The sequence below is a fragment of the Panthera onca genome, chromosome B2 (genome assembly GCF_046562875.1).
Source record: "Panthera onca isolate mPanOnc1 chromosome B2, mPanOnc1 haplotype 2, whole genome shotgun sequence".
Taxonomy (NCBI): Eukaryota; Metazoa; Chordata; class Mammalia; order Carnivora; family Felidae; genus Panthera; species Panthera onca.
Window position 1 is genome coordinate 11,550,107 of NC_138343.1, and position 18,863 is coordinate 11,568,969.

Sequence of the window (18,863 nt, forward strand, 5' to 3'; positions counted from 1 at the left end):
TTGACCTTTGGAATATTACTGTTTGGTTGAGTTTTGTCTGTTTCTGAAACTTACATAAATGGATTAATACTGTTACATGTTCTTCTCATTTGCCATTTTCTTCATATGATTGGTGAAATTTGTGGGTATTGTAAAAGATAATTGCCAGGTTGTTTAATTTCACTGTTGCAGATTTATCCAGTATGAAATTATACCACAGTCCGCTCTGTACATCCTAATACATGCTGAAGTCCGTATTTGTGCACTTCTGCCTCAGCACATACAAGCAGTACTTTCTCGAGCCTGTTTATCTGGGAATGGAGTTGTTGGATTATCGGGGAGGATCCACATCTTCAAACATAGTGAATGTTGCCTTGTTGCTCTGAAGGCAGTTTGAATACTGTAGGGTGGGTCTGCTTTTTCTTTAGAGTACTTGATTTTATTTACTTATTTTTTTTACGTTTTTGCCAAGATGATATGTGTGAAGTGTTATGCCATTGGAGTTTTATTTAGCATTTCGTGTTTCCTAGGGAGGGAGACCTCTTTTTGTGAGTTTCTTGTCATTTACGGTTCTCTTCCTTTATCCATTTTTTTATTGGATTATTTCTTTTATTAGGAAGAGTTCCTTATATATTCTGAACCGGAAAGTTTGGAAATGATAAGGACTAATCAAAGATTGGTTAAATTAGCCTTTATTTCTATAGGCTGCTCTGTTTGTTTCCTAACTACTTCTGGGTTGAATGCAGGCCTTCTTCCATTCTTTTCACAGGTGAATTTCATCCTAACTGAATCATTTAAGTTTTGATACCTAATACTTTCATTTGTTTTTTGTTTTTTTGTTTTTAAGTTTCTTTTTAATTATTTTGAGAGAGCAAGTGGCGGGGGGTGGGGGGGTGCAGAGAGAAGGAGAGCGAGAATCCCAAGCAGGCTTTGAGCTATCAGCACAGAGCCCAAGGCAGAGCTCGAACTCACGAACCATGAGATCATGACATGAGCTGAAATCAAGAGTTGGACATTTAACCAAATGAGCCGCCCAAGCACCCTTGTTGTTTGTTTCCGATTAAAATTTCATTTGTGACTTCTTCATTGATGCATGAGTTTTATTTTTTTAGGAGTTTTTAGATTTTTAAACAGGAGATCTTCTATAACAGTTTCTGTTGACTATAAAATCATGTGTTAATTGAAATTATCATAAGAGTATTAATTTCCTTCTTGTCTCTTGGTATGCTTTCCAAGTCTATGCAGAGTAGGCAGTCTTTCTTTTCCATTTTCTTTATCTCCTCTTTTCCTGTTTAGCAGTTTTGTAGTTGTGCCTCTCTGACTCACCGGAACCATGACTGCTTTGGCAGCTTGGACGTTCTGCCTCTGAGCCTCGCTTGTGATATATGACATTATGCTGGGGTCTTGGCTCAGTACTGGTCTTGAGGTTTTGTCTTTTTCTGAGGTTCTACTTGTTCTGCTGCAGTGTTGTGAAAGGAAGGAATGTATTAATGTGTTCTATCTACCATCTTGAAAGAAAAAGTCTTGAATGCCATTCGTGATTCAGCTCATAAAATTTTGTAGTGTTCTTAAGCAAACCAATTTTCTATTGTTGTAAAAGCTCTTTATGTAGACTTGATTAAATTACCTTTAAGAAATGGGTTATTTTGGGGCACCTGGGTGACTCAGTCGGTTAAGCGTCCAACTTGGGCTTGGGTTATGATCTCACAGTTTGTGGGTTCGAGCCCTGCATAGGGCTTTGTGCTAATAGCTCAGAGCCTGGAGCCTGGAGCCCTCTCTCTCTGCCCCAACCCCACTCGTGCTCTGTCTGTCTCTGTCTCTTTCAAAAATAAAAAAATTTAAAAAAAAAACATTAAAAAAATGAGTTATTTGTCTTGCTTTGTATACATAAGGAAATTACTATGTGATTAGTATAGCTCTTTATGTAGCCTGTTCTTTAGACAAGGCTTTATATTTCTCAGTAAAATTTGTGCCTCTAGCTTTTTAAAGTTTATTCCTGTATGAAGAAAACATCTTGGTGTGGTGTTTGCCAGATAACAGATTTGTGAATTTTGTTTGTTTCTTTTCAGTTTCAACTTTTTTTTTTTTTTTTTTTTTTAAATTTTTGTTATTTTTGAGAGAGAGAGAGAGACAGAGAGCAAGCAATGAAGGGGCAGAGAGAGAGGGAGACACAGAATCGGAAGCAGGCTCCAGGCTCTGAGCTGTCAGCACAGAGTCCGATGCGGGGCTCAAACCCACAGACCGCGAGACCATGACCTGAGCTGTAGTCGGCCGCCCAACCGACTGAGCCACCCAGGCACCCCTCAGTTTCAACTTTTATGTAGAATATATTCCTAAGATCTTTAGCTGAATGAAGTTCACGTTTAGATCTGTAGCTCAGTTTTGTCTGTCTTACAGAAAGATATGTGTTTTGTGTGTCTTTTGTTGTATCAAGACATTGGGAGGGCGTGAAAGTTTATTAATTTACTTTGTTTCCTCTTACTGCTTGGTATACTGTAAGGAGCTTTATGAAAGTCTCACTCCAGAACTCTTTATCACCTCCTCCCTTCTCTGGGCCCCCTGTCCATTCTGGCCAACTGCCAACTGCCAACTTTGTATCCCAGGATGCCTCACCCAATTCCTGTCCTTAGTTCTGTTCCACACTGGAATTAGTCTTCACATATCCGAGGAAAGTGGTACAAAGGGTGGCTGCCGCAAATTTTCTGCCTACCCTCTGTTTTTTAAATCTAGGTAGAAGAGGTTTCTAGGTAGACGCTTTCTTATTTTGTGTTCAGTGCTGTTTTCGCTTCAGATGACAAGTAACGTTTAGACTAGTTCTTAATTCAGATATAGTGAATAAGAACTTTTGGTAAAGGATGGAACATTTGTGGGTATTTTAATGGGTTTTTGGGATAAGTCAAATGGAAGACATTTTATTTTTAGTGGAATGTAAACAAATTAGGGTAGTTTCAGGTACTTTTGGTATTTAGCAGGGATTGGTATTTTTTATTCACTTAAACATTCAGGTTAATAGAGCTCTGTGTTGTAAATAACCCGTTTTGCATTATGAGGTAGTAAAAGTATGTTTTGCCTTTCACTTTCTCTTAGATCTCAAAATTTATAAGGAATGTGTGTTAGTCACTAAATATTTGGCCTTTTTGTCTTTACTGTGATACCAGTAATAATGAAATAATGAAAAAATCTCATTGATACAGAACAGATTAGGAGTATATAATAAAACTGAGTTTGGGGAGATTTAATTGATTGATATTGTCATGTCAGGTACAGGCCTGCTGCTTACTAACTGAGTGATCTTGGTCAGAATAATTTGTATGTACATCAGCTTATCCGTAAAATGGGGATAAGAAGAATAAATAGCTTGTGTCTGTGGGATGGCTGCCATTTAATAGCTGTATGATATTAAGCCATGTATCTCTCTGCCTTAGTTTCTTCATCTACAACAGTAGTATCTTCCTCATGTGAGATAACCCATGTAAAGGTATTACAAAGGTAATACATAGTCACATATCTGGTGATTGTGTTCAACTCAAAGTATCTGGAATAATCCAGTTACAATTCTTAACTTTCTTGTGGATTTGTGGGATCCACTTCTGATCAACTAAGTCAAAATTTTGGTGAATAGGCATCAAATTTAGACTTGGTTCAAGATCAGTGATAAAAAGAACCAGGATGTCCAAGTCTGTGGCTTATTGAGTTGGCATAAGTAAGATAATAGGTTGTTTAGCTGATGTGCCCAGGTGTTGTGAGGGTCTAAAGGGAAGAAAGTAAGACTGAAGATTGGAGATCAGATGAAACTTCCCTACTGAAATAGTCAAATGCATCTTCGTTCGCTTCCTCTCCCCTCCCTGAAATTTGATTATGATAAGTTTCAAGCATAAGAAATATGGAAAGAATTGTGTAGTGAACACAAATATACTTAGCACTTAGATTCCAATACTTTGTTATATTTGCTTTATCAAGTGTATATCTTAGTTTCTGATGCATTTCACAGTAAGTCGAAGATCTCAGTATATTTTACCCCAAATACTTCAGCATATATAGCACAAATTGCAGTTAAATATTTGTTGTTTTTAAATTTAGCAAAAGTTTACATGTAGTAAAATGTAAAATTCTTAGGTGTATCATTCATGCATTTGACAATTGGTTGCACCTGTGTAAGCCAAACCCCTTTCGACGTGTCAGACATTTCCATTGCTCTAGAAAGTTCACTTGTGTTCCTTCTCAGTTAGTACTCATCGCCTCCTACTCTGGAGGCAATCACTATTCTCATTTTCTCCTCCATATGTTGGTGTTGCTTGTTCTGGAACTTCATATTAATACAGTTATGCAGTGTGTGTGTTCTTTAATGCCTGGCTATTATGAATAAAGGTGCTATGAACATTCTGGTAGTGCTTTGTAGACATGTGTTGATTTCTCTTGGGGGTAAATAACGTAGAAGTGGAGGAGCTAGGTTGTATGATATGTGTTTAACTTTCTAAGAAATGCCAACCTCTTTTCCAAAGTGAATATAATATTTTATACCCTCACCAACAGTGTGTCAGTATTTCTTTCACTCTTCATCCTTATTAATAGTTGTCATCACTTAACTTTAGCCATTCTGCTTTGTATATGGTGGTATCTCATTGTAAGACTGTATTTTACAGTTGTTGGGTATAGTGTTATATAAAGTGTCAGATGACTGATAGTATTTCTTAGATCATCTTTGTTCTTGCTGAATTTTTTTTCCAGGGTGCGGGGTGTTCTGGTTAGTCTATTAAATTGTTGAGAGATAAGAGTTAAAATTGTCCACTTTCATTTGGTGAATTTGTCTTTTCCCCCTTATGTCAGTTTTTGCTTTACATATTTTGAAGCCCTCATTAAAGCATACACCTTAGCATCTATCATGGCTCCTCAGTGATTTGCCTCCTTTAATATTATTAAATGTTCCTTAAAAAAAAAATCTTTGGAGATGTTCTTTGTCTTGAAATCTGCAATATCTGGTATTAATATGGCTAGCCTCTGTTAGAATAGGCCTTCTTAGGCTTACTAATTACAGGTTATGTCTTTTCCCAACCATTTGCCTTTTTTTTTCTTTTTTAACTGTTTATTTTTGAGAGAGAATGAGGAGGGGCAGAGAGAGAGGGATAGAGAGAAGCTCAAACAGGCTGTGCACTGTCAGCACAGAGCCTGGTGTGGGGCTCAAACTCACGAACAATGAGATCACGACCTGAACTGAAGTCGGCTTAACTGACTGAGCCACCCAGGTGCCCCCATCCAATTCCTTTTAACTTCTGTCTTTTTAAGTGAGTTTCTTATAGACAGTATATAGGTGAGTCTTTCCTTTTTATCTGTTTGTTTTTTTTTTTTGCCTTTTAATTGGAATGTTTATTTATAATTAATGTAATTATAAGTAACATTATAGTTACATATATGTGTGTGTGTGTGTGTGTGTGTCTGTATTGGATTAAGGTCTCCCATTTTTATCTTGTTTTCTTCTTTTCCCATTTTTTGGTTTGCCTTCTTTGGAAAGCTGTCTTTTGGTTAATGTTATAACTACATTTTAATTTACTTTGCTTTTCATCTCTACCTCTGCATGCCACTTTTAGTGGTTCCTCTTAGAATTTTACTGTATGTATCCTTAACTTCCACATTCTACTCTGTGTTAATATTGTACTACTTCCTGCAAAATTTAAGAATCTTGCAGCTTTATAGTTTGATTTACTGCCCTTCTTTAGTATTTCAGGTTATACTTGTCATTTGTATTAAAATAAGATAGGCTTTAAACCCATAGTGCATAGTTTTTGCTTTATACAGTTATATGTATTTTATTATTTTTTTCTAAATAATTTTTCTCAAGTTCACTTATTTTGAGAAAGAGAAACAGTGCGGGGGAGGGATAGAGAGAGAGGGAGACCGAGAATCCTCAGCAGGCTCTGTGCTATAGCACAGAGCCCAACCTGGGGCTCAAACTCATGAACTGCGAGATCATGTCCCGAGGTGAAGTTGGACACTTAACTGACTGAGCCACCCCAGGCGCCCCATGTACAATTATATGTGTTTTCAAGAAATTAAGAGGAAAAACAGTTTTTTTGTGTTTGCTCACATATTGTTCATATCTCCAGAAATCTGAATTCCATTTGTTATTCTGCCCCTTCGCCCTGAAGAAGTTGCAGAGCAGGTTTTATGGCAACAGATTGTCTTAATTTTCTTTTATCTGAAATCATCTTTATTTTTCCTTTGGGTGGAGGGGTCGACTTTACAGAGCTGTGATTTATGTACCATAAACGACATCCATTTGTAGTATTCACATGGTTTTTAGCCGGTAGGGAATATAACCCGAAGTCAAACTCTTCTCCCACTCGTGGTGGGTGGCAGCTGGAACTCTGCTAAGTTGGCTCCTTGGTGTCTGCCTTGCACGCGAGCAGGTTACAGGTCTGCTAGAAGCTTGGACAGTTTACGTGCGGATCTGTAAGCTCCCCATTCCTGCATCTCCCCTCAAGTTTTGAGCTGCTGTGCTCACCTAGCCTGTCCCCTGATTCCTCAGTGAACACATTTGCCGTTCTCTCTCCATTTCAGTTGATGCAGTGGTACTGACTCCGAAAGAGCAGGAAACTTACCCAGTGCTCCTCGCTTCTTCCACGTGGTTTTTATCTCTGCAGTTTGTGCTTGTTTCTGGTCGCTCTTGCTTCTGGTTGCTCGGCAGTGTTTTCATATGGTTGTTTCTGTTTTGTTTAGGGTTTACAACTGTTATTTGTCAGGTCAATGTTCAGATACGAGCTATTGCACCATCAGCAGAGGCACCACTCTGCTTGCCTTCCAGCTCTGGGTTGCTTGAGATTCAGAGTGGTCTTTAGTATATTGGGATAAAAAACCAAGGCATTTCACCAAACTCATTGGTACTGATGTTTATTAAATGCTTGTTTTACGTGCCAAGGCCATGTATAACTTTATGTCTTATATTAATACTACAACGGTGGTGTAATTTTTTCCTCATTTTCAGCCATTAGGAAATTTGTACTGAGGGCAGTTAGGTTCATGAAGCCACCAGGTCTGGTGGTGGCACAGCTGGGATTCAGATCTTGTTCATTTCTTTTGATTCGAGAGCCCACATTGTGGCTTTTTTTTTTTTTTTTTTTGACTGATTATTATTTTTTTAATATGAAATTTATTGTCAAATTGGTTTCCTTACCAACACCCAGTGCTCATCCCAACAGGTGCCCTCCTCAATACCCATCACCCACCCTCCCCTCCCTCCCATCCCCCATCAACCCTCAGATTGCTCTCAGTGTTTTAAGAGTATCTTATGGTTTGGCTCCCTCCCTCTCTTTTTTTTTCTTTCCTTCCCCTCCCCCATGGTCTTCTGTTAAGTTTCTCAGGATCCACATAAGAGTGAAAATATATGCTGTCTTTCTCCGTATGACTTATTTCACTCAGCATAACACTCTCCAGTTCCATCCACGTTGAGCCCACATTGTTAACCCTGTATGCTGCTGCCTCCTCCCTGTTCTCAGTTCCACCTGAAAGGAAGTAGGGATAAAAGAATGACTTGAAAGATGAAATCTATCATTATGACACATGTTGTGTTTTAGGAAATGGAAGTGCCAGTATTGCCGAAAATCTCTCTACCCATCACCAGTTCTTCACTGCCTACCTTCAATTTTAGTTCCTCTGTGATCACAACTTCCTCTCCATCACCCGTTAGTCCTTCACAATCACTGACAAACAAGGTACAAAACTATTGTACAAATAGAGGTGATTTTTGTTCCTTATTTAAAAAAAAATACAATATTCTGTTTGAAGCGATAAGTTCTTGCTATGGAAATTGAGAATAAGAGAAAAATGGAAATGGTGTTTTGCTTTTTAAAGTGTATGTTATAAAGGGATACATTATAATGGAGTGCTGTTTAATTCTTATGCAATGCCTTAGAGATTGATGATTATAAGTTTGTTTCCAATGTTTCTGATTTAAGATACTTTTTTTTTTTTGGTAAGATTGGGTTTATGTTTTTATTTCTCAGGTAGGATTAACTACTCCTGAAAATTTTTATGATTTTGTCCTGGCTTTTACTTTTTCTGAACATATTCTTATGGATGGTATTTTTTTCCTTTAGATGAATACTCACCTCCCTCTAAGATAGTGTATACTCCTCGTCCAAGGAGAAGCCAGATTTTATAGTAGTTACCATTTATTTTTCACAAGTTTTAACAAATTATTATTTTACTAATTTTTTTAAGATTTTATTTTTAAATAATCTACCCCCATCGTGGGGCTGGAGCTCACAACCCCAAGATCAAGAGTCTCATGCTCTACTGACTGAGCCAGCTGGGTGCCCCTTAGCAAGTGATTTTTAAATCTAAAAGGAAATAAATTGCTTTTGGCTTCTTTGAAATAATTTGCTTAAGTTAAGGTCTGTTTTATTGTCGATTACTTTTACTAAAAACTCTTTGTGTTATTTTAATAATTTGGAAAACCAGGTACAAATGGCCTCTCCAAACAGTCCTGGCAGTCCCATGTTTCGATTTTCATCTCCAATTGTAAAATCTACTGAGGCAGATGTTCTACCTCCATCATCTGTAAGTAGCAAGCAAGGAATATTTCATACTGATTTCAGAAGCATACTGTATTTTTAAAATCCGAGATGCCATTGGTGGTAAGAAATACCATTGTTTTTCTTCCAACCTAAAAAAGTCAGTGTATAGAAATCTTGAATGAGTGAACACCTGTTTATTTTTCACTACACACACACACATAAGCATGTGTATTTTCTTGTGATCGTTTGAAAGTTAAGATGCAAACATCTTGATACCTTTATACCTTTTCCATATGTTCCCTAAGAAAAAAGGACATTCCTTTGCACACCCACAATACAATTCTATCCATGAAATTGCAATGTAGTGTAATAATAATGCCCATATTCAGATTTCCCCATTGGCCCCAGACCTTTAATGGCCCAGATCCAGTAAAGATCAAGACCTGATCAACTAAATTGCATTGCATTTGGTTAACATGTTTGTTGAATTGCCTTTAATCTGGAAAAGTTTTGGGTTTTTATGCCTCATAGTACATATTTCTTCATAATTAAGAAAGAGGTGTTTTACAAGGGAAGGGAAGCAAAAATACTATAAAAACAGGGAGGGGGACAAAACATAAGAGATTCTTAAATATGGAGAACAAACAGGGTTACTGGAGGGGTTGTAGAACGGGGGATGGGCTAAATGGGTAAGGGGCATGAAGGAATCTACTCCTGGAATCATTGTGGCACTGTATGCTAACTAACTTGGATGTAAATTTAAAAAATTAAATTAAATTTAAAAAAAAGAGGTGTTTTGAGTGATACAAGTTTAATGTTCAAGTTGCCCCATGCATCTTTGGCATGCATATCATTTTTACATGCTGCCTCGTGTTTTTCACTGTGCTCTTGTTTGTGGTTACTGCTAGATATTCCAGATCATATTGTATGTAATCCCTGCTGTGTGCCTGAAACCTGTCCACTGTCCATAAAATCTCAATGTTTTATTGGAAAATGGCATTTAGAAACCTAGAAATGAGCATTGGGAGCACGTTATTACTTTATGTACTGCTTTGAATGAAAAAAATGCCTAAGAAATTGAAAATGCTATTTAGACCTAACACACCATTCATTATAAGAAGCATCTCAATTCTGGAGATTGTAAAATCTCTACATGAAATTCAGTGTCTTTTTTTTTTTTTTTTTTTTTTTTTTTTTGACTTGGAATAATAAAAAGCTCCATATTTGATATTTTGTTTTAAAACTAAGTAGACTATTAAGGATACCTTTTCTCCTTACAGATTGGATTTACGTTTAGCGTGCCTGTTGCGAAAACAACAGAACTTTCTGGCTCTAGTAGTATTTCAGAACCAATTACAAGTAGTAGTTTAGGTAAGTAAAAATTTCTCCCAAGTTGTTACATAAAAATGGTTGCATGCATTAGATTAGTATTTCAAATTCTTTCTTTAATCTTTGGCAGTTCTTATAAATTCATTTGAATGAAATTAGCTCTAAAAAGCGGACAGGAGCTAATATCAACCTTTGGCAATAGTTTTTAGTAACCTTCTCAGAAACCGCTCACTACATGGATATGTTACAGTTCAGTTATGGGAAGGGATAGTCACAGCAGCAGTATATCCATTAAGGTGACAGTTTATTATAAATGAAATCTCATAAGAAATTCAGGTGTTGTTTACATTTGTTATCGAGGTGAAATTCTAATTATCGTGGATCCCATCTCTGGGTTTAGTGTTTAGTTCACAAACATTTTTATGTGTTAGGGTTATGCTGGCCTCTGCAGGTAGTGATACATAATATTTCAGGAATGGGGGTAGTTGAGGGAAAGAAATGAGCAAGCAGATAATTAAATCATGGGATTTTGTTGTGATGGTGGTAGTTTTCTTTCAAGTGTTTGCTGTTCAGGAACTGGAGGACCATCTGGGCTAAGTTACTCACCTCAAGACGTTTTGAGCAAGGGCATTTTACTCCAGAGACACACAGCAAGTGCAGGGCTGTGGGAGTTAGAGAAAAAAGGAAGCTATTCTTCAAAATCTGTAGATCTTTTGTAATAAAGCTAAGAAGTAGCTTTAAGTTCTAAAAATTCTCGAATGCCATGCTGAAAGAATTGGATTTTAATCTGAATGTAGTAGGAAGACAGTGATTTTAAATGGCGTGAGCTGGGTGTCGTGGAGTGACAGCCGTGTCCCCAAGTGAGGGAGTGGTTGGGGGGCGGGGCTTTATAGGCTGAGATATCAGTTAAGTTCTGTCGCCCTATCCAGAAGCGTGTATTTGTCTATCTCAGTTTTTTTACCTCATAGTTTTGGAATTTAAAAAATACTAGATCCTCCCTCAAAGGGTAGAGTAAAAACAGCAGCAGCAGCAGCAACCAACAACAACAACCAAAGAGCTAGGACATAGAAGCCAGATGTTCTAGCTCTGGATGAGCTGGAAGGTAAGAGCATAGATTATGAGAGTGGCACAAAATAGGAATTTGGTATGTTTGCAGTCTTGTTTTTTATTGACTAAAACAGCCTTGTGTAAGAGAAAGTATGACAGGCACATTTCAGGTATACTTTTTACCACGAATTTTTTCTTCAATGTTATTATGAATTCAAGAGGAATAAACTTCTACAAATTCCTGGGGCGCCTGGGGGGCTCAGTTGGTTAAGTGCTCAACTCTTGGTTTTGGCTCAGGTCATGATCTCACGGTTCGTGAGTTGGAGCCCTGCGTGGGGATCTATGCTGATAGTGTGCAGCTTGCTTGGGGTTCTTTCACTCTCCTCTCTCTGCCTCTCTCATGCTTTCTCTCTTAAATAAAATAAATACATATTTAAAAAAAAACTTCTGCAAATTACCATTTCACACCTGGTTACGAGGAAAAGCATGACAATCCTCCAGTTTTTACTAATGCGTTATTGGTGATAACTGGATGAGCGGCAGCTTGTTAAAACAACCTTTGTATTTCATTACATCTGGGAAATTATCCATATTTTTAAGGCATTTATTATAAGTGGCATGTATAGAATTGTGACAGTGATTCTCACCACTTTGACATTAACAAGCTGCTTGAAAATGTAGAAGTCATGATTAGTTACTTTGTGGCAGGTGCTAATTTTTCCACTATCTTTTTCCACCAGTTTGAATACACTTCAGGGTATCCTTAAAATTTACTTTAGATTACTAAAAGCAGTGCCATTTTTGTTCTAAAGGAGGATAGACTATGACAAAGTGATACAACTGTATGTTTTGTTTTGACACAGTTATAAAAAGTAGTAGGTACAGTGTTTTGTTTCTTGTATGTTTTTGTTACTGTGGTGAGATTCATGTGAGATAAAATTAATCATTTGAAAGGGAACAGATTCAGTGGTGTTCAGTACATTCATGGTGTGCAACTACCACAGCCTGTCTAGTTCTAGAACATTCTTATCACCCCCTACAAAGGAAACCTGTACCTATTAAATAACAGTCATTCCGCATTTCTTCTCCCCCACCTCCTATCAACTACGAGTCTGTGTTTTGTTTGTATGTATGTACCTATTCTGGAATCCTACCATGTGATTTTTGCATCTAGCTTCCTTTACTTGTTTTCAGGGTTCATCTGTGTTACGGTATTTATCAGTACTTCACTCTTTTTTCTTTGTAAAATTTATTTACTTACTTACTTTTTATTCGAAGTAGGCTCCATGCCCAATATGGGGCTTGAACTCAAGACCCTGAGTTTAAGAGTCCTATGCTCTACTTACGGAGCCAGCCGGGCACCCTAGAATTTCATTCCTTTTATGGCTGAGTGAAGTTCCATTGTATGGATATATCATAGTTCTGTTCATCCATTGATGGACTTTTGGGCTGTTGCCAGCTTTTGGCTATTGTGCATAGTGTTGGTATGAAAATTCAGGTACACGTATTTATTTGGATAGTGGTTTCAGTGCTCTGGGGTATATACCTAGAAATGGAGTTGATGGTCAAATGGCAGTTCTATGTGTCACTTTTTGAGGAACCACAGAACTGTTTTTCTCAGCCACTGGTTCCTTTCACATTGCCACTAGCAGTGTATGAGGATTCTGATTTCTCCACATTCTCACCATGTGCACTTTTCACTTTGTGTTGGTAGCCATCTTAGTGGGTGCGAAGTGATGCTTCCTTTTGGCTTTGATTTACATTTCTCTAATGGCTAATGGTGCATAATGGAGCATGTTTTCATGTGCTAGTTGGCCCTTTATCTTCTTGGGAGAGATGTCCATTCAAGTCCTTTGCCCATTTTTAAGTTGGTTTGTCTTTTTGTTGCTGAGATGTTAGCAGTTTTATGTAGTCTGGATATTAGATCCTTAAGATACATGATTTGCAAATAATTTCTCCCGTTCCGTAGATTGTCTTTACACTTTCTTGGTAATGTCCTTCGATTCACAAAGGTTTTTAATTGTGGCGAAGTTCAGGTTTTTTTCTTGTGCTTTTGATGTCATATCTGAGAATCTATTGCCAAATCCATGGTCATGAACATATATCTCCTGGATTTTCTTCTGAGAATTTTATGGTTTTAGTTCTCATGTTTAGATCATTGATCCATTTTGTATTAATTTTTGTTTATGGCGTGAGGTAGAGGTAGGATTTTTTTCAAACTTCTCTACTCCTTTTAAACTTGGCAAACACTTAAGAAAAACCTTGTTTGTATTTTATCATGGAAAACTTGAAACATTTTCGGAAGTAGTAGACTGAATTTCCATGTACTGTTTACGCAGCTTCGACACTTCACATTTTTTGGCCAGTCTTGTTTCTCTTTCTCTCCTTTCCCCTTCCTTCTCACACACAGAAACACACCTATCAGGTTATATTGAAACAGTTCCACACATATTTCAGCTGTAAACAGAAACTTTCCTCCTTAAAAATAGAACCACAAAGCCGTTATCATACTGAAAACATAGATTTCTTATTTTAAGTCTAAGGGTATATTTATTTTGGAAAATTTAGGAAACATAAAAAGTAGAAGCAGTAAGTAAAAAGTCACTCAACACTGGCAGCCACCATTACTCTTGTATCATTCAAAATCTTCTGGGCTTTTTAATTCGTCTTTACCTATAACTGTGCTTTTGAGAATGTTTTGTGGCCACATAGTAATCTATCGTGTCGGTATTCTGTAATTGACAGACTCAGTCCCTTATTGAGCATTTATCATCCAGATTTTCAATATTATAACTGAAGGATATTTTTAATCATAGGATCAATTTCTAGAAATGAAATAACTGCTCAGTTGAGTATTTATTTGAAAGTTTGGTTCAATCGGTACTGTAAATTGCTGTGTAGTCAGATGCATATTTCTTGTAGTTTGGGAGCTTGCTCCGGGTGCCATAACCTCTCCAGTGTTTGAGTTTGATTGTTTTGATTACCAGTTAATTTATTGGGTAACAATTATAGTTCATACTTTTTGCCTTTTTGGAGGAGAAAAATGTACAGTGTATAGTATGGGAAATATTATCTTTGCTTTCTTGTACTAGCAAATTAACCTTGTATTTTTAAGTAAATTTGTCCATTATCTTTGAATTACAGTGACTTTCATGATGTTTTAGAAGTTGACCCAAAATGGCTTTGGAAGCTCTCTTTAATACATTTAACTTGATCCGGTGCTTCTTCTTGACATAGTATCTTTTCTGCAGCTCAAGATACCAATGCAGTGAATAGTACAAGCTGTAAGAAGCAGCCAGATGAAGATTGTGAGGGTCCTTTTAGACCTGCAAAAACCCTGAAAGAAGGAAGTGTCCTAGATGTTCTCAAAAGCCCTGGTAAGATAAGAGCTGCCTTTGACATACTCTAAAATCTTCATTACAGATTTGTGGTCCTATTTTAATGTCATGTGTGGCATAAATTAGGAAATTGACTTGAATGTAGACGTAGTTAGATGCAATTCTTTTGGAGTAAATATCTTAGAAACTCTACTTGTTTAGAATTCAAAGACTGTCCTAAAATGACATCTCTTAAGGAGGTGAGGATAGCAGGAGAAAGAGGCAAGTGTAGAAGGGAATATGAATTGCCTTTTAATAGAGATAGGCCAATATGGAATACAAGTAAATAAACCTGATGATATACCTGCACATGTCTTTCTCTGATGAGATGCTGACCTGCCTTGTTCTTCTCAGATTACTGCCCAGTTGTGATCGTTTTATGACAAAACCAAACAGAAAGATAACACTGGATGATTCGAACATACATATATGTAAGGGACGGTACTCACTTGAAACAAGAATTGAAAGCTGGTAGTAAATAACTTGAAGGCAATGAATAGAAGTCATCAAATAGGAAAAAGTTTTCAATTTGAAAATCAGAGGATAGATACAATTCTGATTGTGACGTGTACTATAGGAACGTATAAATGTTTGTAAGGTGATCTAGTCACTCAGAGAAAATTTAGATTTACCTAGCAGATAGATGTGCTCATGTATAATTGAGTAAGAATTTCCAGATAAGAATGGCTTCTGCAGCCAGATTTAGGTCTCTCTGGTCTAGCTTTCTCGTTTTATAGATGAGTACACTGCCTACAAGGGTCCCAGCAATTTAGACGATTGGACGCCATTGGGGCAGAGCTCCAGGGCGCCTGTGCTAGTTAACTGAGTGGTAGATATGCATCAAATTCATATGCTCTATCTTCATATGAGTTATACTTTGCATTCATGATGCCCACTCCTCCTCCCCTTTAATTTTCTTTAAATAGCAAGAATTTGGAGTCCTATGTTCTTTTGAGAGAAATTAGAAAAACTTGAAAAGGGGGAAGGAAAATAAGTCTCTGAAATCTTGAGATGATTACCGTTAAAATGGTGCCAACCTTAGTGACTCAAATTAATCATTAGCAAAACAGTACATTTTAGACTACTGGGAGTAAGTGAAGTATATGGGTTTTGCCTTTATGCTAAAACTAGCTCTAGGTTGGATTAACTGTAGCACTGGAAAATCTCAAAATCTTTTATATCTTCTTACCCTCCACTTTTCTTTTCATTTGGTGCCATGAGCTGGAAAAACAGGTCACTGAGTTTATTGGCATGTGTAAAACAAAGATTAATTGGTCCAAAGTAAAGGATTGGAAGGTCATTCCCGTGGATACAAGTTGGAGTGAATCGATTCGGTTCAATGACAGCAGTTCCGGTAGTGCGGAGACTTTTTCAGTTCCTGTTATTCCATGGTTCTGTGTAAATACCTTAATTGTCTGAGTACACCTTTAGTGGTTACCAAAAGGGGACCCTTACAGTGTGAAAGGTTCTGTGATTAACATTGGAGAACTGTTGGAGGCAGTTTGTCTGCGTTAGGGTTTGGTGACTTTCCATGTGCAGGTCTTTGAGTAGCATGAGCTCATGCTCCTCGAGGGTGGGCTGGGTCTTCATTTCTGTAATTTCTAGACCTTGCCAGATGGTTTGGTTCTTCTCTGTTGGAATTTACATCGTGTTTCTCATTGAACTGTTACCATTTTAAAGTCCTGTATGAACTCAGTATAATTAAGACCAGTCCTTACAACTCCGTTGTACTTTGGAGGGATGTCTGTCTAATATGCATACCTACTCAGCTCAGCTGGGTGTACTGAAAGTAGAGGATACCACAACAGTGGGTTATAAGTGGACAGAATTCAAAGATTATCGATGTTGAAGACATTTGGCATAGCCAGGAGAACACCTGAAGGAAAAAATAGATGCAGGAGGAAGGCTGTGAATATACTGCAGATCTGTATTACAGTAAGTGTAGCAAAACCTAGATGCCCGTGGGGTGTTTCAATAAATTACTACAAATCAAAGCCTCAAATTAGATATTGGTTGAATCATAGTAAGTAGAAATTTCTAGAGGAAGAAGGTGATACACTATAAACAATACATCTTTTGTAGGATTTTAACTAGGTCTGAATGTCACTTATTGATTATGTGATTAATAAAAACTGCTGGGACACCTGGGTGGCTCAGTTGGTTAAACATCCGACTCTTGATTTCAGCGCAGGTTAGGATCCCAGGGTTGTGGGTTCGAGCCTTGCATCAGGCCTTGTGCTGATGATGCGGAACCTGCTTGGTATTCTCTCTCTCTGCCCCTACACAATTCCTGCTCGCTCTCTCTCTCTCTCTCTCTCTCTCAAAATAAATAAACTTAAAAAAACAAATGGAAAACAAAGCAAAACAAAACAGCTGCTGGGGCGCCTGGGTTGGTCAGTCACTTGAACGTCTGACTTTGGCTCAGGTCATGATCTCACGGTTTGTGGGTTCGAACCCTGCATCTGACTCTGCTGACAGCTGGGGGCCTGGAGCCTCCCTCAGATTTTGTGTCTCCCTCTCTCTCTGCCCCTCCTCTGCTCATGCTCTCTCTCTGTCTCTCAAAAATGAATACATGTTGGGGCGCCTGGGTGGCTCAGTCGGTTGAGGATCCGACTCTTGGTTTCGGCTCAGGTCATGATCTCATGGTTCGTGAGTTCAAGCCCCACATCGGGCTCCGCGCTGACAGCATGGAGCCTTCATGGGATTCTCTCTTTCCATCTCTCTCTGCCCCTCCTCTGCTCTGTCTCTCAAAATAAACTTAAAAAAAATTTTTTTTTTTTAATGAATAAATGTTAAAAAATTTTTTTAAATATTGCTTAGGTGAAAACTCTACTTTTTTAAGTAGCTCATGTTGGGATTTAGGAACTCTGCAATAAATGTGTGTAAATACATGTTCTCCCAGTAATAGCATTTCAGTTAATGTTCTGATTAGAGAGCTGCTCTCTCTGTCTCTCTGTCTCTTTCTTTTTAACTTACACTCTTTTTCCCTATTACAGGTTTCACATCACCAAAGGCAGATTCTCTTGCTGCTCAGCCTACTACCACAAGCCCAGTAGTTTATACAAGACCAGCAATAAGTAGTTTTTCTTCTGGGGGAGTAGTTGGGTTTGGAGAAAGTGTAAAATCTGGGTCATCTGGATCGTCGTCGTGGCAGTGTGATACTTGTCTGCTCCAGAACAAAGCTACAGACGGCAAGTGCATAGCCTGTCAGGCAACAAAATTGCCAGCAAAAGATACTGCGAAACAAACTGGAATTGGAGCACCAAGCAAAAGTGACAAGTCAACTCTCTCTACATCAGGGACGGGTTTTGGAGACAGATTTAAACCAGCAGTCGGGACCTGGGATTGTGACACCTGTTTAGTGCAAAACAAACCCGAAGCGATGAAATGTGTAGCTTGTGAGACACCGAAACCCGGAACTGGTGTGAAGCGAGTCCTTACGCTGCCAGTGGCTGTGGCGAGCGCTGTGCCCGTGGCCGCCGCACCTCCCACCTGCACTGTGACCACGGGCGCCGTAGGATTCGCAGATAAATTTAAAAGGCCGCTGGGATCTTGGGAGTGTCCAGTATGCTGTGTTTCTAATAATGGAGAAGACAGTAAATGTGTGTCCTGTGTGTCTGAGAAGCCAGGTACGTGTATGGCTGTCTGAGATCATTTTGTTGGTTATTTTAGTAGAACGCTTACACTTCTCTGCTAAGAACAGCCTTAATATTTTTAATGTTTCAGGATGAGCATTTCCTCCTACGTCTTAATTTTTCTAAGCTGTCTGAGGCAAAATGACTTACCCAGGACTGGATCTGTGTGTTCTCTCAGGATAGCCCAGTGTATACTTATACCTCTTTTTTATGTACACTTTATCAGAAACTTTGCTTTTCATGATCATTTTCAAAGCTGACTAATACAGATGCTGAAGGATCTTAGAAGGGGCAGTCTTTCTCCACCGTTATCCAGAACAAAATGTCACTTTGTCTCTTTTCCTTGAAGTACAAGTGAGGATGACAGATGGTCATTCCCAGAGAAGGTTTCACTAAGAGGTAGACAGTCTTGCCTTTTGAAACAGTTGTGGCTGAATATTAATGCGGAGACCCATACCTGTATGCCAGCTGCCAGAGGTGTTGCAAGGATAGTCAATTACTGAGTCACTAATGAAAACATTCTAACTTGACAGCAAGAAGAAGGGAGTTAGGCTTGAGTTTTTCCTGTTTCTCTGTTCAAATTTGAAAAAGTTACTGAAGAGTCCCATCTGGAAATGACTCTTTAATATTTTTGTAATCTCATATAATTATTTGGTACCGATGTATAGTAACATGGGTATTAAATAAAAACTGTTATGGATATCCTGGGAATTACACTTCCTTTTTTATTGCATTATTCATGGATGTGTAGTCTTCTGTCTGCAGTGGAGAGCTCCGGGTTTGTTAGCCTGTACCCCATGTTTGAACACAAGAGGTGAGCCGTATCTCTAATTCTTACTGGACATCTCCAGAGGAGTAAGATTTCAGAGGCTTTGTTCTGAAATAACTTTCTCCTTCCAGCTGGCATGCCTCTTCCTCCTCTTAAAAAAAAAAAACAAAAAACAACAAAAAACAAAAACAGGCCCTTGATCATGCGAGAAACCAAA

The 18,863-nt window shown here is 38.1% G+C and overlaps 1 protein-coding gene across 13 annotated transcripts in view; it reads left to right on the top strand.

Annotated features, from left to right (window-relative positions):
* Nucleotides 1–18,863, top strand: part of NUP153 (nucleoporin 153) — a 92,320-nt gene that overhangs the window by 54,532 nt on the left and 18,925 nt on the right. For all 13 annotated transcript variants that reach the window (XM_060614730.3, XM_060614736.3, XM_060614724.3 and 10 more), the window contains 5 exons: nt 7,548–7,685; nt 8,434–8,532; nt 9,770–9,860; nt 14,117–14,242; nt 17,239–17,871. In XM_060614730.3, coding sequence (XP_060470713.1) covers nt 7,548–7,685; nt 8,434–8,532; nt 9,770–9,860; nt 14,117–14,242; nt 17,239–17,871 — 1,087 coding nt within the window. The remainder of the gene's footprint in view (nt 1–7,547; nt 7,686–8,433; nt 8,533–9,769; nt 9,861–14,116; nt 14,243–17,238; nt 17,872–18,863) is intronic.